General features: G+C 37.9%; 2 protein-coding genes across 2 annotated transcripts in view; one reads left to right on the top strand and one right to left on the bottom strand.

Annotated features, from left to right (window-relative positions):
• The first annotated feature begins 424 nt into the window (after positions 1–424).
• Positions 425–19194, top strand: CIMIP2C (ciliary microtubule inner protein 2C). Its single transcript, XM_070947064.1, has 4 exons — positions 425–498; positions 2409–2682; positions 7073–7185; positions 19050–19194. Exons 1-4 carry the CDS (start codon positions 425–427, stop codon positions 19192–19194), a joined length of 606 nt encoding a protein of 201 aa, XP_070803165.1.
• A 3377-nt stretch (positions 19195–22571) lies between these two features.
• The window catches only part of CIB4 (calcium and integrin binding family member 4), a 47856-nt gene continuing 42620 nt past the window's right edge, over positions 22572–27807 (bottom strand). Inside the window, exons 4-7 of the mRNA XM_070947076.1 lie at positions 27542–27683; positions 25380–25489; positions 24953–25041; positions 22572–22593 (exon numbers count right to left, since the gene is read on the bottom strand). Of these exons, the coding sequence (XP_070803177.1) occupies positions 22572–22593; positions 24953–25041; positions 25380–25489; positions 27542–27683 (363 nt within the window). The remainder of the gene's footprint in view (positions 22594–24952; positions 25042–25379; positions 25490–27541; positions 27684–27807) is intronic.

Raw genomic sequence — 27807 nt, forward strand, 5'->3', positions numbered from 1 at the left:
TGTGGCCCTTTTACAACCTGTGGACTTCAACTCCCAGAATTCCTGAGACAGATTGGCTGTCTCAGGAATTCTGGGAGTTGAAGTCCACAGGTTGTAAAAGAGCTACATTTGCCCACCTCTGTTCTAGAGCAAAATTTCTTCCTGTTGCAGTTCTTTGTTTCAGACGCTCCATAATCCTTGCCCGCCGCATGGGAGCCACATTCCCGCTTTTTCCTAGTGGGAGGAGCGCGGGAGGAGGATGGACACCAGGCGAAGGGAGCGGCCTTCTGTGCAGCGGAGCCGGGGCCTCTTGGCTGCCATGGTGACTGGTTTGTGACTGCTTCGGCCTTCAGCAGACCGGCCCCCACCTCTCAATCCCCGGCTACGCTAGTTGTCGATGTTCGTGACTGGGATCCGTCCCTCGCCGCTGAAAAGGATCGTCGCTATGGCCTCACGCAGTGCTGGGACCCTCCTCACTCAAAACAACGCGGTCTATGTGCCGCCGGGGCTCATGCCTGGGTGGGTGGCCTCGCAAATGTCCTTAGTTGAGGTGGGGACGGCGGGGGATTTGAGGAGGGGTCGGTCAGCGACGGGGTTTTAAGCCGGGTGGAGGTTGAGGCGCTGGGAACCAAAAGGAAGAGGAACGATTTGTGACCGAACTGTCCCGTCAGGAAAAGACGGCGACGTTCTATCTATTCTATACCTTTTCTGAAGACCTACGTTAATAAGATGATATTTTATTTGTAAAAAAGCTGCTCCTTGTCCGGGAAAAAAAAAAAAAAGGATGTTGCAATGTGTTAGAAAGCATTTAAACCAGGGGTGGGCAACTGTGGCCCTTTTACAACCTGTGGACTTCAACTCCCAGAATTCCTGATACAGCCAAGCTGGCGCAGGAATTCTGGGAGTTGAAGTCCACAGGTTGTAAAAGGGCCACAGTTGCCAACCCCTGATTTAAACCAGTGTTTCTCAACCTTGGTAGCTTGAAGATGGGTGGACTCCAACTCTCAGAATCCCCCAGCCAGCAGCGTTGCTGGCTGGGGGATTCTGGGAGTTGAAGTCCACCCATCTTCAAGCTTCCAAGGTTGAGAAACACTGATTTAAACGAAAAGGGGATACACTATAATAGAACTGTTGGTATACAGTACCAAAAAAAGAGAGCAAAATATCGACAATTTCCTGCCATGATGCCTCACTTCTGATCCCACCTCTATAGAGCATATTATTATAATAATGTCCAGTCTGGTAATTATATTCCCATCCTTTATGTATCTACATCTTTCTTTGGTATATTACAAATGAATTTCCCAGTCCTTAATCCATTATTTTCAAACAGGTTTTTTTTTGGTAACACAATGTTAAAGTGTTCCTATTTTATTGCTGAGCAACTCATTCTTCTAAGGAGAGCTGCTTGTGATGACTACCATCCAGGAAAACAGGAGCTCAAAATAGCATTGATATGTCTTTAAAATGCAAATGGTATACTGTATATGATGCTGAGAAGTCTTTTATTTGAAAGAAGGAATATGACAACAACTTTCAGGTGATCAGGAAAACTGTAGAAGAGATTATGGTTATTCCCTTTATAGCTCTTCTACCATCACTCAGCGACTGTTTAAGTGATATAAATGCTGTTCTCATTATTGTTATATTAATATAGTGATGGTTAGATGGTTCAAGAAGATGCTATAAATCACTTGTGGAGATCTTGCTTATATATATAGCTTACAAAAAGAAGACTAAATTTGAGTGTTATATCTATAATTAATTTCCTCCTCTTTGAAAAATTGCTCAGAAAAAAAATCATGCAATTAACTTATTAAATGAACTGTTGAGATGGAGGTCACTTACTAGAAAGCATCAATATGAGAAAGCATAAAAACTGGTCTTTAATAATGTGTTGCATAGCAACAGTCATTTAGGAATAATGTTAAATGAGATTGTTTTCCCTTGTTCACAGGCTTAGTGAGGGTTGTAAATTGGGCAGAATAGCATCCTTACATCTTTTTAATATGGAATTTATGAAGTGCTTGTTGAAAAACTCAGACGCTGAATATTCAGAGGGGTGGGAAGAATAAAGTTAGAAAGACTGGAATTTTAAAATATGTTTTGCATAATAATTTCTGATTAGGAATATTTTACTTAAGCAATTAGAACTTAGTTTTTCAGTAGTGGTTCAAGTAAAATATATGGGTTCCCAGGAAAAGGTCTACATAGAGGAATATCTACATGAGGCATAGAAATAATATGTGACACTAGTCTAAGCTAGCCAAGAAACCATTATCTGCTTTAATTCTTCTTCTGCAAAAATAGATGTAATAATAATTGTTTGTTTTTGTGAAGATTATAATGTTTGCAAAATGCTGCAAATATTGAGTGTTACCAAGGTGAATAAATTAATGAGCCTAATTTGATTTCCTCTTTTTCTCTAGATACCGTGGCCATGTCCCTAATGTAGCTTTTTCCTTTGGTGACACCTATGGAAATACCACCATGAAATATTTTCAAGATTTCCGAAATGCCGCAATGGAAACCAGCTATAGTCCCTACAGCAAAGGGGGCCAATTCCCAACACTTTTCTCCCGTGACCCGTCTCTTGTGATTGGGGAAAGGGAAAGAGGCTTGGATCGATGGCTACATACCCCTAATTACTCTCGTTACAATTTAGATATGAACCGCTCAGAAGAACTGCAAGAGTTCTACAAGGTAAAGCTGCTTTTCAAGACATATCCTCTCCCTCAGGGTCAATTATGCATAATGTGAAATTGTCTCTGAATTCAAAATGTCATATAGATAATCTCCATTAAACTAATTAGGGGTATTTCTTTATTGTCTAAGAGTAAACACTTGGTGGGAAAGGAGGAAAGGAGTGCTTGTTAAAACTATGGGATGCGTAATTCATGTATATGATGACATTTATGCTTTTTATGTGTGCATAAAATGATAAATGGGATCTTACACACTTGTATGCATGGAAACATTGTTCAGATAATTTGCCAGTTACATCCAAAATCTGAAAAACTAAAGGCAGTTAAATGAAGGATTTACTAAACCAGTTTAGGCAATCAGCAGAACCAGGTATTAACTTTATTCTGGTTAGTATAATTCCATTTTATTTGATGTAGGTATCCTATATATATATGCCCAGGCTAATATATTATGCATATATGAATGTTTTCCATTTTTAAAAACAACCCCCACCTATGCCCCCACAATCTGGTGATACTTAGAAGTGTTTTAATAATCTTTTACAGTTCAATCTATGCCTGTTCTTCAGTATTTTAAGATTGATGGAAAAGGATCTACTAGGATACAAATAGCCTTTAAATTTTGCCTCTAGGACTGTTGGAATAAAGAAAGATTGGCTCCTTTATATTTTGAAAGTAGAAAATTCAATTTATATAATTAAAAAATAGAATTGACCAGTGTTTACTTTGTCCAATTCCCTCCCCCCAAACCCCCACCTTGACAAGCAGATCTTTTTAAGAGGACAGGTTTCAGCGAAAGAACATGGACAAATGATATATTCTGCAGCGAGACATGCAGGCAGGGACAAATTGTACCACATGTTCATGTGGATTGTGTTAATTAGTCCTGGGACAATTAGCTAAAGGAAAAACAAGGTTTAATAAGTGCAGAAGACAGGGTGATTTGGGATAATAGAAAATATAGAAAAAGACAATGATTCAGATGGGTAGACAAGAGTGATTGTTTATTGCCTGATTTCTTACAGCAGGCTATTGTATTAGTTCAGAAGTTACCAAATGTTCTGCCTTTAGGGAAGCTTTCTGCACTTTCTAGGCTGCTAGGAACTGCTGCAGTCTGCCATGAGAACTCCTGTGCTGTTTAAGCTATTTTTATGGAGCAAGAACCTGTTTTTTTGCATTCTCTTCTCCTTCATCAGTCACAAGAAAGCTTGTGTTTATTGAGAAAACTCAACAGAATCTTAGTCAACTTGCCAGCAATCAGTATTCTTAACAGTCTTCATCTGGGTCATACCACTAGTTCAGTGGTGGGTTGCCCCTAGTTCGGACCGGTTCTAGAGAACCAGTAGTAAAACCGGTGGGAGGCTCCGCCCACTGACCCTGATGTCATTAGAAGCTATCTGCGCATGCACAGAAGCTTCTGTGCATGTGCAGAAGCAAGGCGCATGCGCAAGCGAAGCGAGCGCGTAATCCTGTTACGAACCTTTAGTAAAGGTAAGTAGAACCTACCCCTGCACTAGCTGAATCAATTGTTTGCCTGGCATTCTTTTTTTCACATTGCAACTGAGAAACTCATAAGGGAATTTCCATTCTAACTTTATGATCTTTTTATTATAAGACCATGCCCTGCGATTCTAGTTCCCAGTCTTTGTTATTTTTTTTTAATATACTTTATTAAGTTTCTACAAAAAATAAAATATAAAAAAACCCAAAGAAATTAAAAAAAAATTAAAAAGGGAAAAAATAAGATACCAATCTTGAGCACAGTTGCGAGTGCAAAGCTGTGTGTGAAAAATAGTAGGGTTGCACATAAATAGGCTTGTCTGAATAGGTGTTGATAACTGCCTTTTTGAATACAGAAAGGTATGCCAAGGTAGATTTATTTTATTATTTATAATCAAATTATGTATCCATTCATTTCACAAAACGCAAGCAGAATACACAGATCCTGCTACGCTGAATTTAGTTCAATTTTTATTCCTTCATAAATAAGGGGAGAAGGGAGATTTCTTCTTAGTCAATAGCCTGTGAATCCACAGCAGTTAAACAATCTATAAATAATTAAGAGTGGGATGTCAAAATTAATGGACTGAAAAGAAGCACCATTTGTTCAGACTTTTTTTCTTTTATTTGTCAGTGATTTTATAAAGTAATGACATTAAAACTTAAAATTTTTAAAAGCCCTTTCTCTTTACACATATTCATTCTCTCTCTCCCTCCCTCTCTCTCTCTCTCTCTCTCTCTCTCTCTCTCTCTCACACACACACACACACACACACACACACACACACACACACAGAGAAGGGGGAGGGAGACAAGGAAAAAAAAGATTGCTTCAGGTAAAAATGCAGGACTATTGTGAATGTCATTGTCTGTCCTACTCAATAGTTTGAACCTCTCAGCTTTAGGAGCAAACTACAAATATTTTGTTTTGCACAACAGACAAATGGATTAGGTTACAGTGGCAGTGGGTAATTTTTAATTTAACATATTATGGGCGTTTGCAGTTTACTTTTATTATTTCTTTGTTTATTTGATTTGTGTGCTGTCCATCTCATCTAGATGTTAGCGTGTTGCATGAATGAGAGTGTTACATTAAACCATAATCTGTATGAACATGGCAATTGTTTTTTGTTAATCCAGATTTAGAATTTAGTATGATGTTTGATAGAATGGAATTTATTATTTATTTATTTATTTATTTATTTATTTATTTATTTATTTATTTATTTATTTATTTATTTATTTATTTATTTATTTATTTATTTATTTATTAGTCCAGTTTATATGCCGCCCTTCTCCGTAGACTCAGGGTGGCTTACAATGCATTATAGCAATAGCCTGCATACTTTTTTGTATATACCTGCTTATTAGGACTTTCGGCCCCCCCTAAGCGGTGTTGTTCTATACAAAGCTGGCTTATTGCCCCCACAATCCGGGTCCTCAATTTAACTACCTCGAAAGGGTGGAAGGCTGAGTCAACCTTGAGCCTGGTGAGATTCGAACTTGCACAAATTGCAGGCAGCTGGCAGCTAAGTGCTAGCACTTAACAGCACTTTAGTCCGCTGCACCACCGAGGCTCTAAATGGAGTGGAGTGGAGTGGAGTGGAGTGGAGGAGTGGAGTGGAGAGTGGAGTGGAGTGGAGTGGAGTGGAGTGGAGTGGAGTGGAGTGGAGTGGAGTAGAATAGAATAGAATAGAAATCTTTATTGGCCATGTGTGATTGGACACACAAGGAATTTGTCTTGGTGCATATTGAACCCATCATTGCATGAAAATGGCAATAATGAACCATTGGATTTTATTAATAAAGAAAATTTGGGATTTTTCTTTATTAATTTTGAGTGGAAAAACAACAGAATGGGGAGGGGAAGCCCTTTCACTGCAAGCCTTCCTCCCTTTTCTTACAAATCATAGCTTCCAAACTTGCTGCTTTCCCTTGTGGGTACATTCATAGGAGTGGCAAGTGGGAGGGGGCAAATAGCATTGCACCAACCTGATGCAAACTCCATCCTTTTTCTATATATGTACTGTGATGTTGCACATACAGTTTATGGCATATTGCTGCTTTCATCATTTTGGCAAAGTGGTGGATCCTATGAATGTTTTGTTTATCTGTATGAAAAGATACATTTGTAGAAAGCAGACCAAAAAGGTCATTCATTTTCAGTTATTTTTTTAAGGTTAATAGAATTTTACAGATAGTTTTGTTCTTATATACATTTCTGGACATATCCTTTTCATATACAGACCACATTTCCAGATAATGCTAAGCCAGGATTTTTTAACAATATTTTCTTGAACATCTAATTCACACATACTGCAAAACCATACAGAGGTATAGGGAGGTAATTTGTACATTAAATTAAAATCAAATTAAAAAATATGCATATTGATGGAAAATTGACATAAAATAATGTTATAAGGAAAAATGTGCTAATGGAAAGGAGTACATTGGGAAAAGTGCACAAAGAAGAACAGTTTGTACAAAAATGTGCAACTCTGGCAAATGCATATAGATTTTGGTGTGGATTTGGAAGGGGAAAACATACATGAATGCAGACATTGTGCAAATTTTATACCAATGCAAATACATCTGGAAAAATGAGAAACTGAATTGAGCACAATTAGCAGTTTCACCCATCCCTGTTAAGTTTCAGCCCCACAGCAATCATGTAAAGAGGATAATTCAGTTCCTTGCTAAGGTGGTAGGCATCATGGATGAGCAGAGTTTTAAATGCTAGATTCCCTAGTGTGGATTCAGCACACTAACTCTTACATAACAGTAATGTGGATGATTTGGAAATCAAGTAAACACATGAAGTAAGTATTCTCAAAAGAACTCAGGTCTAGATACTGATGCTCCTGACCCAATTTATTTTTAATTTGTAGCTTACTCAGATGCATCGTGAACATTACAGAGATAAGACAGGGACATTGCACCTGGTTCCATACTTTGTGCTGCCTATGAAGGAAAGAGACAAGTACCCTCATCCTCTTGATCTGTGAGTCTAGTGGGCAAAAACAGTGGTGTGTGGGGGGGAATCAGGTATTATATTGAGACGATTTTATGGAAGTGTTCCAGAAACTCATCGATTTCCTTATTATAGGAGATTTATGAAGAGATTGGACAACCACAACATGGTATAGGCCGGTCTCCTGCTTGAGCAAGGGGTTGGACTAGAAGACCTCCAAGGTCCCTTCCAATGCTGTTATTCTGTTACAGGCTCGCAGTACTCAATTTATGACCACAGTTGGGACCAAAATTTCTTTTGCTAAGCAAGGTGATTGTTAAGTGAGTCATGCCATCAAAAATGCAGGCCTATTGCCAAGCACCCAGATTATGATCACAGGGCCATGGGAATGTTGCGATAGTTGTAAGAATACTGTAAATCCCTTTTTTCAGTGCCATTGTAACTTCGAATGAATGGTTCTACGTCAAAGACGACCTGTAACAAGCCTGAGTCTAAAATAATGTAAGGTGACATGGATCGTGTCAGTAAATCCCTTCTAAGACCCTCATGGTCATCTAAAATCCATCTGAAGTTCTGAGATTCATTAACAAAAGCAACAATTTCTTTGCATTTAGGTAGTGGGTTTATGCACAAGGTAGCACTTTACATTTTTCCTGCTATTTTTGTTCGGCCATCCATCGTGGAAAGAAACACATCAAAGAGTCAGTAGGATATCTAAAGACATTATTATCATTCCAACAGAGTCATTTTGGGTGTTTTTTCGTCTTTGTTCAAACAAAATGTACATTTCTTTTTTCTTTATTATCCCATTCCTCATAGTTCTTTAAAAAGATAGTCTCAAATGTATTCATTCAACTCTGGAAGTTTCTCTGTTTCCAGAAAAGATTCTCTTTGCCCTCAAATCTCAAGGAAGAGTTGGAGGGAAGGGAGGGAATTGGCTGTCCTAATACAGTGTATTATCTAATAAAAATAAACTATAAAGTCCCATAAAGTTAATCCTCAACTTTCAACCATTCGTTTAATGACTATTCAAAGTTACAACCCCACTGAAAAAAATGACTGAGCTCAATGACTGAGCTTCACACTTATGACTTTCACAGTATCCCCATGTTACATGAACAAAATTTGCTGCTTGGCAATGGGCATGTATTTACAACTCTGGCAGCACCCCAGGGTCATGTGATCACCATTTGCAACCTTCCCAGCTGACTTCTGACAAGCAAAATCAATGGAGGAAGACAGATTTGCTTAATGACTATGTGATTCACTTAACAACCCCAGGGATTTGCTTAACAATCATGGCAAAAAAGATCACAAAACTGGGCACGACTCAACAACCATCTTGCTTAGCAATGGAAAATCGAGGGCCACCTGTATTTGCTTTGATCCCATATATATATTGGGAATATACTGTATTTTCTTGAACGAACGCCCTACTATACTTGCTTAAAGGCATTTATTGGATCTGTTATCTAGTATTTGCAAAATACCCCCACCCCCCCTTAAAAACAAGTTTGTCTTAAAATTTGCAATAACTATTGCTGGAAATTCAATTACATATTGAATCATGTATGTATATGCATATATATTGCTTGTAAATTCTGTATTTTAATTGAATTGTTTAAATTTACTGTGAATGTATCTACTGATTTGTTCTGTTTACCTCTCTGCACTCTGTTTTGGGTGTTTGTTGGGGCTACGAATACTAAGTTCAGATGAGCTAAGATTTCTGGCCTGTGATATGCAAAACATATTATTGGTATGTTTTATGGCATGAGTCCTGGGTACCCGAGGAATTGCTTTATGTTGATGGGACTAACACCCCCACCTCCCATTTCAGGGAAAAGGGTTCTGTTGGCCAAAGAATTTTGGCTGGCATGATCCAGATGAAGAGCCTTTTCTGCCCTCTGGAATATTCTCTCCTCAGAGGTGAGGTCTGCCTCTACACTCTTGGCCTTCCAGAAGAGCCTAAAAACTTGGCTCTGCTGCTTGGCCTGGGGCCCTGATAGGGACCTGTTGAAGGTGGAAGATTCTCACCTCTAGGCTGCCCATCATCTTTGTTCTTTTAATTCCAGTTTTGCTTTTTAGCACTTTTTAAGTTTTTATTATACTGTAACCCTCCCAGAGTCACTATATTAGAAAGATGGGAAGCATAGAAAATTAATAAATAAATAAAAATGAATAAATGCGGGAGATGGCCTTTTAAAAAATTTGATAAATAAATAAACATTTTTAATTTGAAAATTGTATTCTGACCATATCATAGTGTTCAAATGATGTTACAACGATTCTGGTTCAATGATATTATAGTTATAGGCAGTTCTCATATAGTGACTGCCTCATTGAGTAGCCATTCACAGCTATAACCGTGCTGAAAAAGTAATTTATGATGAATCCTTGCATTTAAAACCTTTACAGGTCAGTAAAACAAAGGAAAGCTGAAGTATGATTATAAGCACAGTCATAGTTTCACTTAGCAACTGCTCTGCTTAGCAACCGAGTTACTGGTGCCAACAGTGGTTGCTAAATTGTTACCTGTATGCTGGAAGTGTTCTGGGCTCAGAACAAAAGGGATTTTAAGTTTGAATATTTTTGCACGCCTCTAATTATGTTTACTTCGTTACAGATAGTTCTTGGTGTATGTCCCATTTATTCAGCAACCACTCAAAATTATGGAAGCACTGAAAAAAATGGACACTTGATTGTTTCCCAAAGTTCCCAACGCAGTCCCCCTGTGCTCATGTGATTGCAATCTGGGCACAAGGGTATCTGGCTTGCAATTACAATGTTGTAGAGAGGCCTGATCCCCATTTGCAATTATGCTGATTAGAGTACATTTAAAATGACAATAAAGTTCTATCCTATCCTATCCTATCCTATCCTATCCTATCCTATCCTATCCTATCCTATCCTATCCTATCCTATCTCCTATTCCTATTCTTTCTACCTTTCCTGCTACCTTCCCACAAGTAAAGTCAATGGGGAAGCTGGCAGAGAAGGTCACAAATCACTCTGCTAAGTTGCTTTGGCCCACAGTACCTGTGCTCAGCCTTTGCTGGGTCTCCCAGCCCTCCCCAGCCCCCCTCAATTCATGTACGGTCTGCACTGGGTCTCCCAGGGCCTCTCCCAGCCCCTCCCATCCCCTATCATTACCCTACCCTCCTTGCCTGAGAACTCCTGCTTCCCACTTAATGACCTGCACATTTTGGGATTTAAAAGTAACCTGGATTGTAGCCATGTGATATTATGCTTTATTACCACATTGCTTGATGACTAGCAAACTCCCAGGGCCAATTGTCATAGTAATCTAAGGACTACCTGTAATGAAATTATCTGCTTTTATAATTGGACATACACTACCTTTCTCTGTGTAACTGATCTTGATCCAAGTCTAAAAATATAAATATTCCTTGAGTTAATGTCCATGGTTTTCCAATCCATATGGTATTATGCTATATTGTGTTGCTTTAATTAAGGTCCTTAATCACATCTGAATTCTTACTTCCATTTGTCAGTGTTGCTTTGTGACAAATGGTTTTATGATGTTATGTTCTGAAAAATCATGTAAGTAAAGTTGTATATAACCTGAAAACTGATTCATGTCATTTAAAAGAATTACAAAAGTGTTTGTAAATTACCTTGGTTCTCTTTCTATTGTTTATTTCTTCAAATTACCTTGAATAAAATGTATCAAGCTTTATCTGTTACATTTTAATTTCCAATATATAATTTCCTAGAAAAGTTACCTGGGAATGTGGAATGCACAGTAATTATGTATCACCTATGCAGTGTCCTATCTCCTGCATAGTCGGTGAAGCCTTCTAACTTCAATGTTCATCACCAATGTTCCTTCCAGATAGTATCTCTATTCGAAGGTTGGGTGAACATATGTTAAGTGGATAGTGTATTAACCCTTGCCTTCCAACTATATATAGTAGAATATTATTTTATTTGACTTGATTTGATCTCACACCATTTATGCAATGTAAAGAATGAATTTCAAAAGCAGATTCTAGTGATGCATAATGCCTCCTGAATATTATGAAAAATGCCTAAAGTTTTTAAAAGTAAATGTCTGCAGTGAACGCAAGTCTGCAACTTTATTGTCTATTGTCTATTCTCTTTAATTGTCTTTGGGATTTTGTAAGTTGCCCAAACTCTAAGGGAACGAGTGGCTATAACAAATCTAATTAATTAAATTAATCGAATTAATACCTGTTCCCATAATGTACTTAACTGGTCAAAGAGGGGGCTAATGCTACTGCAGAAACATGCAATGAATCAGTTGACCACTTTCATATATCTAGTCCTCCAAGAAAAGTACTGGAAAGAAAAAGCAAACCATTTACATGACAGAATTGTCAAGGCCTGACAGCACAAAATGTGTCTCCCAAATGCTGATTAGCTGCATGCCTACTGATGCCTGGCTGTCCAATAAGGTGTAATTGTAATCAGAAAGCCTTGCTAGGACTGCATTTGTGCAAAGGTTCTGGGTATACACGGCATATCTTGGAGTAAGTTAGAATCATTATTAAGGTTTGCCTAGGTTATTGGTTAAGCGTATTGTAGGCCACCTCTTATGTTCCAGCTCCTTCATGTGTCTGTCAGGCATCTGGTTGTCTGTATTACAAAGTGCCTGATTTGCATTTGGTATATGTTGCATTTTTTATATGTTAGGTGAAAAAAGGAGTACTCTGCTGAGAGATTAATTATTTATACAGGCTATAGATGGCATCTAAGAGAGAGAGAATATAAACATAAACTCTTTAATAGCAATACTAGTAGCACCTAGACTTGTATACCACTTCATAGTGTTTTACAGCACACTTTAAGCAATTTACAGAATCGGCATATTGCCCCCAACAATCTGGATCCTCGTTTTACTGACCTTGGAAAGATGGAAGGCTGAGTCAACCTTGAGCCAGTCAGGATTGAACTCCTGGCAGTGGACAGAGTCAACCTGCTGCACTGCATTCTAACCACTGCGCCACCAGGACTCCTTTAATACATTCTAGTGGTCATCCAGAATTTTGAAGTCCAGATTTCATAGCCCTAAGGTCTAAGCTGGGTATCTGCAGTTTTATAATGGTGAGAGTATCTTAAACTGATGGAAGATAGTACATATAAATAGGAAATTCAGCAAACTTAATATTTCTATGATTTAATCTTAACGTTTTACCAATTGCTATAAAAATCAGAAACCCTGCTGGAAAAAAAATATTAGTAACTCTTTGGGTTTTCACTGCTGAAACAGGCATCATGGTGTGGGTATAGGAAAAGTTCATCCACTTCAGCAGACCTATTTCTGCTTTTAATACACCTCCCCAGTTTGTATCTTTCTAAATAATGAATCCAGCATTGCCTGTTGGCCTGTCATTCCAAAGCAATCTGTTTTGTTATTCCTCCCCAAGGCACACAAGCATTAATCACGATTGATCAATCCCCTGGAGCACTTTTCTAGGGCATGTTGCTCTGCCACAGATTGTACTTACTTTTATGGCTTTGTGTATTGGCAGGAAATAAGATGTATTTTTGTCCTGCATGCTTTACAGAGGGTAGGATTTCTGTTCCTGCTGTAACTAATACTTGGTGCCGTGGTGGGACTGTAGTTCTATTGCTTTGGGATGACAGGATGGTGAAACAAGATTGCAGACCAGATGTTGGAAACCTTCAGAAGCCCTAGACGACAGGCGAGATAATTCAATTACTGAATTAAAGTAACTGGGTGGGTAGAAAAATAGAATTAAATTGTTTACCTTAAAATGTTGGATTGTTCAATGCAATCCTTGCTCAGTAGGCAGAAAATTCATTAGTTCCCTCCGTTTTTAATTCATGTATTTGCTATTACTATGCTGTGTAATAGCTTGAATACTTTAAAGATGCAATAAACAAATTATGGTGAGGATAAGATTCTATTACAATTCTGCACCCTGATAACTCTAAGCCAGTAGTTTCCGATCTGTGGTCTGTGATGCCTGAAGGTTTAGCAAGTGGCACAAAGCTTTTGGCACAAAATTTTCTTTTAAAGAATTGCCTGTTCTGTGAAAGTTTTAATAATCTTATTGAAAATATCAGGAAATTTTCAGTTACCTTGCAAATTTTATTTTTTATTTCTTTTTATTTACTTTTAGGATTTTATATGTGCCTCCTGGGATAATCACTTATGCTATGATACCAGCAGGTTCCACCTTGCTAATTCTGGCTTTCATGGTCCACCAGAGTTTGCAATTAAGATGTAATGAAAATGTTGGGTCTTCTGTTCTCGGTACCATCAAGTTTCAGAGTTTACATGCAATACATGCAACCATTAAGTGAAGCATTGCCCATGCTGCTTGGAAGTTTTTCAGAGTCCTTTGATTGGCCCCTGGAAAAACAGATAGCTTGCTGATCTAGTAAAATTTTTCTTATGAACCTAGGGACAATGAATGGAGTCACAGTTGGTAGGCTGTTGAATTTTGCACATGATTCTAGAAAATAGATTTACCCTGATTTGGACAAATGGCAGTTGTCCCAAAGGAGCTTTTTCAAGAGGCAACTGGACTTTCTGATTTTTCTTTGATTGGGCATCTCCCTTTTTGTCCACATTACAAATGACACCATTCAACAACATTTTGGTGTGGCACCAGTTATAGAGAAGATGAGAGAAGGCCGACTCCATTGGTATGGACATGTCCTGAGAGCAGCACCTTCCACCATTGCCAAGACTGCCTACCAACTAGAAGTTAATGGCTGGTGACCTCGTGGGTAAGATGCCATCAACAAAGATATGCAAGCTGTGGGCCTGCACCCTGGAGACACAGCTGACCGTGCAAAGTGGCATTCAATGTTCTGAAAAGCAGACCTAGATAGCTAGGAAGAAGAAGAAGAACTTGACTTTCTGTTTTTTCTTTGAAGACGTTTCACTTCTCATCCAAGAAGCTCTGCAGAGCTGAAGAAGCTTCTTGGATGACAAGTGAAATGTCTTCAAAGAAAAAACAGAAAGTCCAATTTGCCTCTTGGGGAAAAAAAGCACCTTTGGGACAACCATGACCTGGATGACTGAGAATCTCCATAGACACAACTGGCAGTTATATATCTTATCTATTCATCTATGGAGATTCTCAATCATCCAGGTCATGATTGTCCCAAAGATGCTTTTCCAAAAGGCAACCAGACTTTCTTGGTTTTTTTCCTTGAAAATGTTTCGCTTCTCATCCAAGAAGCTTCTTCAGTTCTCAGTTCTTCAGTTCAGTTCAGAACTGAAGAAGTTTCTTGGGTGAGAAGTGAAACATTTTCAAGGAATAAACGAAGTCCAGTTGCCTTTTGGAAAAGCACTTTTGGGACCTTATCTATTCCTAAGCCTGCTGGCTGACATCATGCCAGCTGAGAAAGTTGTTTTACCAACTGAGATGTCTACCACAAACCTTTCCTGAGTTGTTGGATGATGCCCAGGTATGCCCAGTTTAACTTTCCTTGATATTACTTGCAACTGGGAGTTTGCTCACAGTTATCAAAGTTGGGACACTCTTCTAGCAAATCAAAATTTCCTTTTTCAATTATCTCTTCTAGAGTGCTTTCTGAATTCATTTGTATAAATCTTCTACAGGTACTTGACTAGGCTTTTGCATAGAAGCATAACTGTGAGAATCATGCGGTTCTTCATTTTACATATTTATAATGATGTATTTCTTTTGATACACTTGAAGAAATAGAAAGTGAGCATAAATCAAACTATTCACTTTCTCATACTTCATGAGTGCCCTCTGCTGGTACAATGTGGTAGTTCCTATTATCCAGTTGGAAAAATGAAATCCGATTGAACAGCTTTGAGGTAAGTGAAAAAAGACATCAATGCACACTAACATGTCCCTAATAGACTCATATTCTGTGTTAATATGAATTTTAATCTAAGGATAAGAAGCTTTTTATATATATATATATATAATTTGATTTATATGCCACCCTTCTCCGGAGACTCAGGTCGGCTTACAATGCGTTAAGCAATAGCCTTCATACTTTTGTATATTTTATACAAACTTAGCTTATTGCCCCCACAAACTGGGTCCTCATTTCACCTACCTTAGAAATGATGGAAGGCTGAGTCAACCTTGAGCCTTGGAGAGATTCGAACCAGCAGTAATTGCAGGCAGCTGTGTTAATAACAGGGTGCTTAGACCACGTACCATCAAGGCTCTAGGATAAGAAGCTTTGAGTTATAGCTCAAAGCTATATACATATTCTTTATGTATATAGATGACATATAGAATAAGCAAAGGATAAACAACGGTACTCATAAAATTGTTAACATTTAGATACATAATTAAGTGATAGGGCATGAACTTTAATGACAGTATTCTTAGTTTTATTCAGGTATATCCAATTAGTAGTTTTGTGTAGGTGATGGCAAGTGAATATGCTCCCCAAATGTGTGTCATAGTGGATGTTGTCAGAATTTAAATAACTTTTGCCAGAAGATAATCTGGTAAGCCCATTTACTAGAAGGTAATGGCAAGGATGTTCCTTTCCAATGCTTCATTTTCCTGGAAAATACTCTCCTACAAAACTTAGCTTATTTTACTCTTTTTTTTTTTTTTTTGCTTAGGAGTATAACTGGTCTAGGTTGTAACATGTCATTTTTATTTTCTAAGAATACTGATGGAACCCAGTACTATTCTAAGAAATAAAAGATCATATTGCAGGCTGGCATTTTATAGCAGGTTTATTACTTTTTTAAAAATGAAACAATTTCCCATAGTCTGACCTTGTGTGATTTATGCACAGATGGAATCAGTTGGGGGAATGCAAGTAATTGAAAATGAAAAGAAAGAACAGAGCCCCAAATTGCACTTCTAATTACATTTAAATGAAGTTACATTTAATATGTTTTGACTACCTCTAATGCCAAAAATCGGAGGGTTCATGTCTCTTTATATAAAGTATTGTAGGCACTTCTGTAAATTGTAAGATATGATAGAGAAACTTGAAAATTTATGTTCACTTGCACTGAAATACATCATCAAAGTTCAAAGACGCATGAGATAGGCAGAATAGAACCCAAACAAGTTCCTTAACTGTAATAAAAACATTTATCATGAATAATCATGCCCCAAAGACAAATTCCTTGTGTGTCCAATCACATTTGGCCAATAAAGAATTCTATTCTCTATTCTATTAATCAATGAAGAAATGTGATCTTTATATATCTTACTAAAAACAAATACATTAATGTTAGTGTCTTTAGAGTAAAGTTATTTTGCTAACTCTGCTTCATACTCATCCATTCAGTTGATGGTAGGATGACACGATGGATGAATAATTTTAAAACTTACTATATCTTACTATACAACCTTACTATCTTACTATACAATCCTACTATACAATCTTGTTATTTTGGGTATTTCATCCATATAGAAATGTGATTGTGTTTCTTATGATTATTACAAAACTGAAGTAAAATAATATTTTTTTTTCTATTTTATAGTCACAGTATCTAATTAAAAAAGTTTAAAAAGCTGATTATATTTGTTCCTTTCTTTCACAGATGCCTGCATCTTTTTCTTCATTTTCATTTTTTTTCTTTGCAAAATTTCTCTGTTAACCTGTAAATTCATATATGAAACAGATCAGATATATTTGAAATTTTGAAAGAGAAAATGAGGAATGTGTGTAGTAGTATAATTCTCTTTCCTTTCAAATTTTATCTCTGAATCTGGATTATTCATCTCTGAAGCAAATTCATAAAATGTATTTATGTCTCACGTGGCCAGCAGAATATACAAATAGTGAAAGTTTAAAAGAATCTAAAAGAAGGAATAGAAGCATTAGATGGGTGTAGGGCACGGGTATCAAACTTGCCGCATTACATTGCTGTCACATGACTTTTGCATCATTTTCCCCTTCATGGAGCTGGGATAGGCGTGGCCTGCACATGATGCATCCAGCCTGCTGGCCGCCAGTTTGACACCCCTGGTTTAGGGGAATATAAACGGTGGAATATCTATATCAAGTTACAGGGTATTCTAATACGGCAGGCTAGATGTTCATTAAATTTAGTTTATAAAGTTGAATCACAATGTCAGGTAATTAACCGATGAATTGTAAACACTGCTAAAAAACCTGACAATAGTGTAAATTGTAGCAGGGTTGGTATTTGAAAGCAATAGGTTAGTCTAAAGTTATCCTGTGTGCCCTGGCCATTTATATAGTAATGGTGAGATTGGGCTAATACAACTTTCTTGGTAATGCAGGCATTGGAGAACATGCTCTGTTTCTCTATGTCCAGAGTCACAGGACATTGTCTCTCCAAGGAAGGAATCTTCGGGTATTGGCCTTCTAGGACAGCTATGGGAAGGTCATCACATTGTGGCAGAATTTCTTTGTTTAGGTATTTTGAGTATAATCCTGCAGTATACTTGCTTTACCAGCAGAGATGGAAGCATGAAGATAACAGGTTTTCATCAACTCTTGTGATCCATAAATAAATCCATAAAAATAAATAATTAAATGGGTCAAACTGGACCAATTAAATTGATCAAATTGTTTTCTTCAGCCTAAGAGACCAATTATAAATAACATGTTGACCATGTTCACGTTAGGGGTTTGTTGTGTAGTAGAAACACACAAAACAGTTGACCCATCCCAGAAGGTTAGTTCCAAACAGGCTCAGCCTTGGAAAAATGAATTTATCCAAGCAGGCATGTTGTAGTAACATCTAAACCAAAGCAATTGAACCATTTTGCATACCTAGTTCTCTAAGAAAAACATCTGGAGATAAAGGGTAGCTGAAAATCTATGTTCTCTGTTACCAAAGCCATTGTATGGAACATATTTCCTCACTAATGATCACCATGTGTATTTTATTATTGGTCCGTGTGGAAGGAGACAATTTGATGATTGATAGATAGGAGAGAGAGGGGGGGGGAGAGAGAGAGAGAGAGATACACACACACAGACACACACACACAGAAAAATAGCAAAGTAGAAGGTGCAGGAAAAAAAAGAAAAAAAGGAAAATTTTGCAGTCTCCTTGCAAGGCGCAGTTGTCTGGAACACTTATGGGTGATCTCAAGACCTCTTGTCAGGAGAGGAATTATAGAAGCTCACTGGCTCTTCATTCTGCAATGGATGTCACCCCACTCTTTTGTGGAACCATCTTCGGTCTGCCATTTCTTCCTCCGGAAGTCTGGAAGAGATGATTTCTTGAGGACTTGCCAGGATTCTTACGGTCTCATTGGATACTGATACTTCCTAGACTAAGTAACTGGGTACTTTATATTCACACACACAAGCAATTTTTAACCAATTCAGATTATTATGTGTGCTGCTGGAATGTCTAGTGAGATTTGGGTTAAGAGCGCTCTTAGAATAAATAAATTTCATAACATGGGAACTATTCTATAAATGGTTAAATGACAGATATTGAGGTTAGAGGAGTGGAATTAGGTGAAATATGGTTTACATGAGAAAGAAAAACATGAGTAAATTTTTGTTGATGGTTATATAATTGATACTATAATGGAAGATATGTTATAATGTGATTGATGTTATTGCATATTTGTTTATATATTGTCGCATATTTGTTTATAAATACATATATACCATTATAATGATGATGATGTTTGTATGTTAATACCTTGGACACCTAGAGAGCACACTGCTTAACACAGAAAGGAAATGTATGATATAAAATAATAAAAACATTTATTTTAAAAAAAGAATAAATAAATCTTTTCAGTTCAGGTGAACTCCAACCAGAACCCCTTTTCAGACTGGGATCTTCATTTCCTCATGGATTCTCCCCCAAAATTCTTCAACTAGGATTCTGTTACATTCATGTTGTATTTTCTGGGGTCGGTCACCAGTGATATAACCATGTCTCCATTGTGTGCTTGTTCTTCTCACCCCCTTTCCTTTAGCCCACCACTGAGTGCCAAAGCAATGTGGCACCTCAATCGCATCTCGCCAGAGAATCTACGGACATATCAGACTTTCCCCTCAGGAAAGAGAGTGAGTTCACAGGAGAGAGCAGTCCGAGACAGCTTTTTTGAGTTCAGAGCCTGAGTGAAGAATGCTGCCATTCCTGTACAGCCATTGAGAGGAAAGTCAGAGCTTGGGAGTAAAAAAAGTTTGAAGAATGGGAAATCATAAAGTTGATTTTCTTCACCACGCCTTGTTGCCTAGGAATACTTGTGTTATACAATATTCCATAAAAACTGAAGTACTGGAGGTGATCAGCTGTTAACCTGTATCATATATTATTCATTCATGCTGGCTTCAATTTCATGCTTATTTTTTTATGTGTAAACTGGGTAAAACTAGTTTACATCTCCTTCCATGACCGAAGGGATGAATTGTTGGCACTCGAAAATACTGAATTAGTCAAGGTTAATAATCTAATATGAATCAATTTGGTGTAGACATCAGCTGGAGACCTTGAGTTCCAATCTTGTCTTAGCCACATATTAGCTGGGTGATCTCAGGCCAATCATTCTTACTCAGCCCTAGGACGGAGGCAATGGGAAACCACTTCCTAAATCTTGCCAAGAAAATTGCAGGGGTGTGTCCAGGTAGTTGTCAGGAATCTTGAAGGCCTGCAGTTACATACATACACAAAAACTCAAAAAATGAATTAAGATGGTATTCGGGGTATGCTATCTCTGAACATGAGTTATCATTTTGCTATTGGGCCTATGTTCCATGCAACAGAAAACATCAAGCAGTGTTCCCAGCATTTTAGTACCAAGCCCTAAAATAATCACATTCATTGACAAACATAAAACTCGCCATTCTGTATTTCAACTCTTTAAGCAAATCCAGTACACAATGCCATTTCCAGTCAGATATCAGCAAATCCAGAAAGAATCCTAAAGTAACAATAGATCCCATTTGAACCCTGATCAAATAAGCCTTTATATTCCATCTTTTTACATAAAACCATCTTGTCTTTAAACCATTTGAATGATCATTGCTCCCTGTCTTGAATTTCTTCAAACTTCAACAAACTTCTTTCATAAGTCCAGCAGGTAGAAATTATTCCAATTGCTCTCTTTAATTGGCATTTTTATTTCCTTCTTAATTTTTACAGCCTTATCCAATATTTTTGAGTACATCAGTGATAAATTCTTGTTCGTGTTGTTCATAATTTTGTCAGATCATTTCTTTTCAAACCTTTCTTTATAATAGCATATTGTGGTATCACAGCTTCTTCTAGGAACAGGGTATTCATTAAAAAAAGCATGCAACATAGCCAGCAATCTTGATTCAAAGTCCTATTTCCATTTCTCAACAACATCTATGAACACTACTATTCGTTGTTTATCTTGTTATATAAAAAATAACTTTTCTTTCCCCTGAAAATGCATTTATTCTTTAAATTTTATTTATTTCAGGCTTAATATTCAAAATCAAATATTCCAACTTTCCCTGAGCCCTTAAACTGTTTAAAACTTTCTATAATCAAAACGTTGATTTGTTTTTTGATGCTTACTTTGAATTTATAAAGTTTATAAAGAGAAAGTTTCATTTTTGTATACTAAGGATTGAAGGCACATGTTCAGTGTTTCCAGCTTTGTTATTTTAAAGGGGTCTAACTTCTTTAAAGCAGGTGATAGACAATATCTGAAGGTGTTTAGCAACAAATGTGCAAACTACCGTATTTTTCGAAGTATAAGACGCTCTGGACTATAAGACGCACCTACCTTTTTTTGGTGAGGAAAACAAGAAAAAGAAATCTGCCTCTGTGTCTGCCTCTGCCTCCCAGCAATTTTGCCTCGTTGCAGCAAACAGCAAATAGCCTGCTTTACTTTAATTTTCATTTTCAGCATAGCTTGATTAGCACAAGAAAAAAAAATCTGCTCCCAGCGGTTTACCTCCTTGCAGCAAGCAGCAGAGGCCCGCGCAGCAATAGGCAATGGGAATCCCTGCAGCCTGAAACAGCTGAGAGTCAGGAGGCTGATCCAATAGACAATCAACTTGTTGTAATTAGGCTGTGCTGAAGCTAAAACAGGCTGTTTCTTCTTGCTGCTTGCTGCAAGGAGGTAAATTGCTGGGAGGCAGAGGCCAAAGAGTGGGGGCCAGTGGGTGGGCGGGGCTACATTCGGTGTATAAGACGCACCCAAATTTTCACCCCCTTTTAGGAGGGAAAAAGGTGTGTCTTATACTCCGAAACATGTGGTAATGTCCTTTGAAGACTCTGGATGTGATTGGAACAAGAAGGGTAAGTTCTCTCATCTCCTGGTTGTCTCATAATCTGGAGACTGCTGCCGTACAGTCTTCTTGTAAGAAGCCACTGTATGGAGAGTTGGGCAGTCTTGTACCCTCTCTTTCTTAGAGAGGGTCAAAGGAACCAATCCTTTCTTGTTCTTGGTCACAATCATCAGCTTCACAAAATGTGGAACAGTCTACTTATTCTTCTTCATAAATGAAAGATTTCTTAAAGAGAAAGAGTGGCCTTCCTGATGTTTTGGACTCTTATTAAGTTTTGAGCAGAGCGGAGTTTTTTCATTTTGAGTTTCTGAATACAAGTATTTCTTGACTTAGCACTCATGGCTTAGCAACTGTTTGAAGTTATGATGGATCTCCCTACGGTACTTATGATCCTATCCCATGGTCACATGACATTTGTGCCAGGTGTGCAACAACCAGCCCACATTTATGGACATTTGCAACATCATGCAATCATGACTGCATTTTATGACATTTTTGCCCAAAACTGGCATTTACTTCTGGTTTTCAACAAAACTAATCCATCGCGAACCATTGGTTCTCTAAGTGACTGTGGCATTGGCTTAAGGGCGGCAACATCCACTTAGCGACCACTGAAAAAAGATTGTAAAAATCTGGTTGGTCAGGTAGGTGACCTGTTTTATGACTGTCACAACTTACAACTGTGATGTTGTAACAGGTTCCATTGTGGTCATAATCCATGGACTACCTCTAATTTCTCTGTCCTCTTGGTTATTTCATCTCTGCTTACTTAATTGTGCCTATTTATATTCTAAGTTTAGAGGGCACTTTCTTGTAACTGATATGATATTCGCACTGAGAGCTTTTGTGATTAAGTATTGGTTAGAAAACCTCTAAATAAAGCAGTAATGAATAAAAATATTTCCTTTTTAGTATAGAGGAATTTATTATAGAGAAAATTAAGTGCATTGTATAGCCAAATTCTCCCTCTCTTCTTGTACAAAAAGTGCTTATCGTTGCTATGAAAATGTCATTCTCTATAACTGCACTGGATGGAAAAAAAGACAAACTTAGATAAATGACTTCTTTCTTCCTCTTCTCAGAATCATTGTTTATTTGCATATTATTTGCAAAAATACATGGACTGATTTGCTATCTGATCTTTCATGGCAGTTTTTAGTGTTAACATTTGTTATCTTGTGCACATCCAGTTGCAAGGTCCTGAATCTCTCATGTTGTCACATTCTTGTCTCTCAGAAGTAGATCTTGAAGGATCTGGAAAGAACATTAATTAGTTTTCTGGACTAGGTCTCACTTGACTTTAAATTATTTCTGTCTTCCTTACTTTGTTTTTGGACAGCTTACTAAATTCATATATAACCAGATCTACCTTGCATAGCAATGCTGCTTCCTGTCCCCACAATTCTGTTTTTTCCAGGAAATGCCTAAACTTTTTATTCACAATTTGGACTTCAACAAAGCTAACCAAAGTCTAACCAAAGATATTTCCAAGTACATGGTAAATTCTGACACATGACTGTATAATACATTTATGAGTATACTTTGAACAGTTATCCTGTGAATCCTGCCATTAATCCTGCACCAATGGGATGCCAGTTAGCTGACATTTTATCCAGTAAATCATTGAGAAATTGAAGCAATCACCTTCATTTGCTTCAAAATCAGATTAAGTAGCTCATGTTCTCTAAGCATAATAGCAATAGCACTTTAGACTTGTATACTGTTCCATAGTGCTTTACAGCATTCTCTAGTTTACAAATGCCAGCATATTGCCTCCAACAATCTGGGTCTTCATTTTATCGACATCAGAAGGATGGAAGGCTGAGTCAACTTTGAACTGATCAGGATCGAACCCCTGGCAGTGAATAGAGTTATCTGCAATATTGCATTCTAATCACTGTGCCACCACGGCTCCGACATTCAATACCAAGCAAATGATAAGCTATTAAAACATGCTAGGAGAACCAAAGAAGGGACAGATTCTGAAGCACCTTGTGGGTTTTCAGGAATATAATGGAGTCAAGAGAAGTCCATTTAAGTCTCCAGAAAATAAAGAGATAATAAAGAATATGGTGTCAAGAAAGCTGGTAATCTCAGTCTCCTGTTCCATTTCTGAAAAAGCCCAAGTATAAAAGACCTCTTTGGTTGGGTATGTAATGACAAGTCATTTATCCTAAAGTCACAATTTGGTTGAATTTTTTTGAGCCAATCTGAATTCCCAGGATTCATCACTTAAAAATACCTCAGTTCTTGCTCTAGTAGAGTTATGATTTAATCACATACACCTATAAACGCATCAATATGCTGATGTGAAATTATCTTCTGATTGTTTTTAATCATTCTACATAGTCAGGAGAAGCCTAGATGAAGCTTCTTCTAATTGTAATAATAATAGTTTTGGGAAGGGGTAGAAAATTTTCTGAGCTCGAAAAATGCTGAGTTTGAATATTCAGAACAATGAAAGTAGGACATTTAGTAGTCCCACATTTGTTGAAAGTTCCAACATGGACAACACTGGAAACAAGTCTAATGCCTTCATTTTTTATTTTAGGAATAAAAAAGGGGGTTGTAGTCCATTTTTATATACCATCCAATCTACAGAAAAAAATGCCAATGGAATCATATTTAAAAAAATAAATTTCTTGCAGTGAACATTGAAAACTAAGTCTTTTTCCATCTTGCAGCCTGACATTTAGTGTAGTCGCCAGTATTACTTTTTTTTTTCTCATATTCCCTTCCCTATGTTAGAAATCTGTTAAAATTGCCTTGGCCAGGCTTTCTGTAGCATTATAGAAAAAAAATAGAATAGAATAGAATAACAGAATTGGAAGGGACCTTGAAGGTCTTCTAGTCCAACCCCCTGCTTAGACAGGAAACCCTACACCATTTCAGGCAAATGGTTATCCAACATCTTCTTAAAAACTTCCAGTGTTGGAGCATTCACAACTTCTGGAGGCAAGTCGTTCCACTGATTAATTGTTCTAACTGTCAGGAAATTTCTCCTTAGTTCTAAGTTGCTTCTCTCCTTGATTAGTTTCCACCCATTGCTTCTTGTCCTGCCCTCAGGTGCTTTGGAGAATAGGTTGACTCCCTCCTCTTTGTGGCAGCTTCTGAGATATTGGAACACTGCTATCATGTCTCCCCTAGTCCTTCTTTTCATTAAACTAGACATACCCAGTTCCTGCAACCATTCTTCATATCATATTCATTATATCTGATATAAAAAGGTAAAAGTAAAGATTCCCCTCGCACATATGTGCTAGTCGTTCCTGACTCTAGGGGGCAGTGCTCATCTCTGTTTCAAAACTGAAGAGCCAGCGCTGTCTGAAGACGTCCCCGTGGTCATGTGACCGGCATGACTAAACGTCAAAGGTGCACGGAAAGCTGTTACCTTCCCACCAAAGGTGGCCCCTATTTTTCTACTTGCATTTTTTACATGCTTTCAAACTGCTAGGTTGGCAGAATGTAACCTAGTACAAATTTGGCAGATTTTTTTGTAGGGGAAATTACATAAAACATTATAGAACGAGAGATTTCAGAGCTGGATTTGAATGATGTGAGAACAAAGAAGCTCAACTACATCTGGAGGGGATAGAGTGGGGATTGTTCTTACTGTAGGAAGTCTGGAGACTTTATCATAGCGTGTTCAAATTCTGCTAGAGAGAGCATTCTGTCATTATCCAAGTCAGCTTCCTCCAAAATCTGTTTCAAACACAAAGTATGTATTATACAGAAATAATATTTCTGTTGTTTCATATTAGTCAAGGTAATAATTTTATTTTTTGCTCCAAAATGGATTACTTTTTCCAGTCTCATTCTCAAAATATGCTTGGACTACAACTCACAGATGTGTTGAGAAGGCAAGGTAGCCATTGCCTTCCCAACACAGCTGGAAGGTTGAAGACGGCCTTTAGAAGACAGAAGAGCTCTGTCCCTCGTGCCCAGGTTCTACTAAAAAGATATTTAAACCATCTAAAACTGTTTTATGCTAAGGCCTCAGTCCCTGAAGTCCCAAGGTGGTAAAGGGAGGAATTACCTACATGGTTCGCCAGAGACACAATTTCTTCCTCACTGAGGTTATTCTTGTTGATTAATCTGCGGATGACATTTTGAAGATCTTCCTCATCAATAAAACCATCATTGTTGAAATCTGGGAAATTAAAATATTGTGAAAAGTAGAAATAGGGTGGAACTTGGAAGATTTACAGACTATTACACAGCCCAGAGCCAAATATTTAAGAATTACACAAATAATAATGCTATTTTTACTCATAAAACTGCCACAGAAACTCAGTCCATCCAGCCCAGGAATGTTTATAATGATTAAACCTATAAGTTTTCTGTCTCCATCTGCCTGATTGTTTTGCAGCAGAATATGCCAAAAACTGGCCTTGGAACCAGAGGTGGGTTCTACTTACCTTTACTACCAGTTTGCAACGGGGCCGCTTCGCTCGCGTGCACTTCTGCGCATGCACAGAAGGTTCCTGATGACGTAGGGGTCGGTGGGCGGAGCCTCCCGCCGGTTTTACTACCGGTTCTATAGAACCAGTCCGAACCCGGGGCAACCCACCACTGCTTGGGACATGTTGTATAAGCAGTCCCAATTCTGACAATCTGATTCCTTTTCTCTTTTTTCCCATTGACTTCCACACTGAACCTGAACATGGCCTGAAGCTGCTTGTGCATAACCTGTACACAACGTATGGAAAGAGTTTGCAATGGGGAGGCAGCGTCATTACAGGAATCACATATGTCCTGAACCACAATTTAATCATGATTTGATGAGCAAGCCATTCACTAGAATTAATCCACCAAAGGAGTGGTAAGGCTATTTATTTATTCATCAAATTTCCAGGCCACCCAATTCCAAAACAATACTTGGTGGCTTCACAAGGCTAAAAGACTGCAACATTATACATTGAACAAACAGTATTATTTAACAGGTATATATTACAACAATATGAGGGAATAACATGCAACACCATCACCCACAACTAAAAGAAGCTACCCAAAACATCCTGAACAAGGCTTGGAGGCGGGGAAACATATTTTGTGATGTGTTTCTCTGAGGGGAATGTATTCTAAAAAGTAGACGCAGTGACAAAGAAGATAATTATTCAATGCTGGGAATACCGAATTACTCTGGATTTAAATCTCAGATTATAGTTATATGCTTTCTGTTTATAAATTGACAATGCAATGGAATATCACTGCAATGGGAAAACTGATTAACATAATTTCATGTCATTTCAAGTTTTAATGAGTAAATTGAAAATTCAGCTGAATTTATTTTTTGTATGTTATGTGAGTTGTTTTTTAATTTCTCTTTTCCCTTCCTTTTTTCATTTTTTAAAGTAAAAACCAAACTAGCCATATTATGGCTTGAACCCAACAACTGTTTCTTCTCGGGCCATGTCTGCAGTTGTTTCTATCCCCTCTTTGAAAAATAAAATGGTTCCAATCTCACCTGGGCTTCCAATTCCTGATCTCATCCTCAAAGTGCCTCCAGACCTGAGGAGGTTTGCTTTTTCTTACACTGAAACTGTTATGAGGATATTTGTTGTGGTCCGCCAGCAGCAGCTGGCAGCGGAGTCCGACAGTGAGGAGGCTGAGGAAGAACATGGGCCAGTCCTGGAGGCTGGGGAAGGCCCGGATGAGGGCTCTGTGTCAGAGGCAGAGATGGGGCCAGGGCCATCGGGGAGTGATGTGCGGACTCCGGAGCCTCCAGAGATGACAGCAGAGAGACAGAGGAACAGGAGAAGCCTGTTCCTAGTTCACTCATGAGAAGAGCTTCCAGAAGGCAAGAGTAGCTGAGGCAAAAAGGACGACTCGGGAGTAGGGCCAAGAGATGATAGGCCGCTTCCATAAGGCTTAAAAGACCAGCAACGGCTCTTGGGCTCTTTGTCGGAAAACAACGTTGATAGCTTTGTTTCTTGTCTTGTTGCATTTATTTCTTGTCAGAGTCTTCTGCTTCTGAACTTCTGCCAAGACAAGCCTTTGGCAGGTTGCCTAATTAGATAGGTTAGTGATAGGGCTGAAGAATTGTGTTATGAAGAATTTGTTTTAAATTAGTTTGGACTATGCTGAAAATGAGTTAATTCTCAGCTGTTCTATTAAAGTCTGTTTGTTTTTGAACTGATTGCGTCTGATAATACCTACTTGGGCCTGGGTCACAACAATATTACAATGGGAAATGACATACCATAAATCCGAAAAGCGTATTCAACCTTAAGGGTGGGACATGCTAGGTAACTGAAGACAGATGCCATCCCAAGGATGTCCTCAAATGTAAAGTAGCCATCTGTGGAGAAGACCTTGCAGATCCTGTCCCTGAATGGATTCATCTGGATGAAAACAGAAGAATTTGACTACAATTAGTCACATTATTCTTAGTGGAGCCTTTCTAGCCTACATATGGGCAACTATATAAATTTGAATTAATAATAACAATTGTATTATTACAATTAT

This window comes from Pituophis catenifer, unplaced genomic scaffold (genome assembly GCF_029215685.1).
Source record: "Pituophis catenifer annectens isolate HBS135680 unplaced genomic scaffold, rPitCat1.0.hap2 SCAF_1, whole genome shotgun sequence".
Lineage (NCBI taxonomy): Eukaryota > Metazoa > Chordata > Lepidosauria > Squamata > Colubridae > Pituophis > Pituophis catenifer.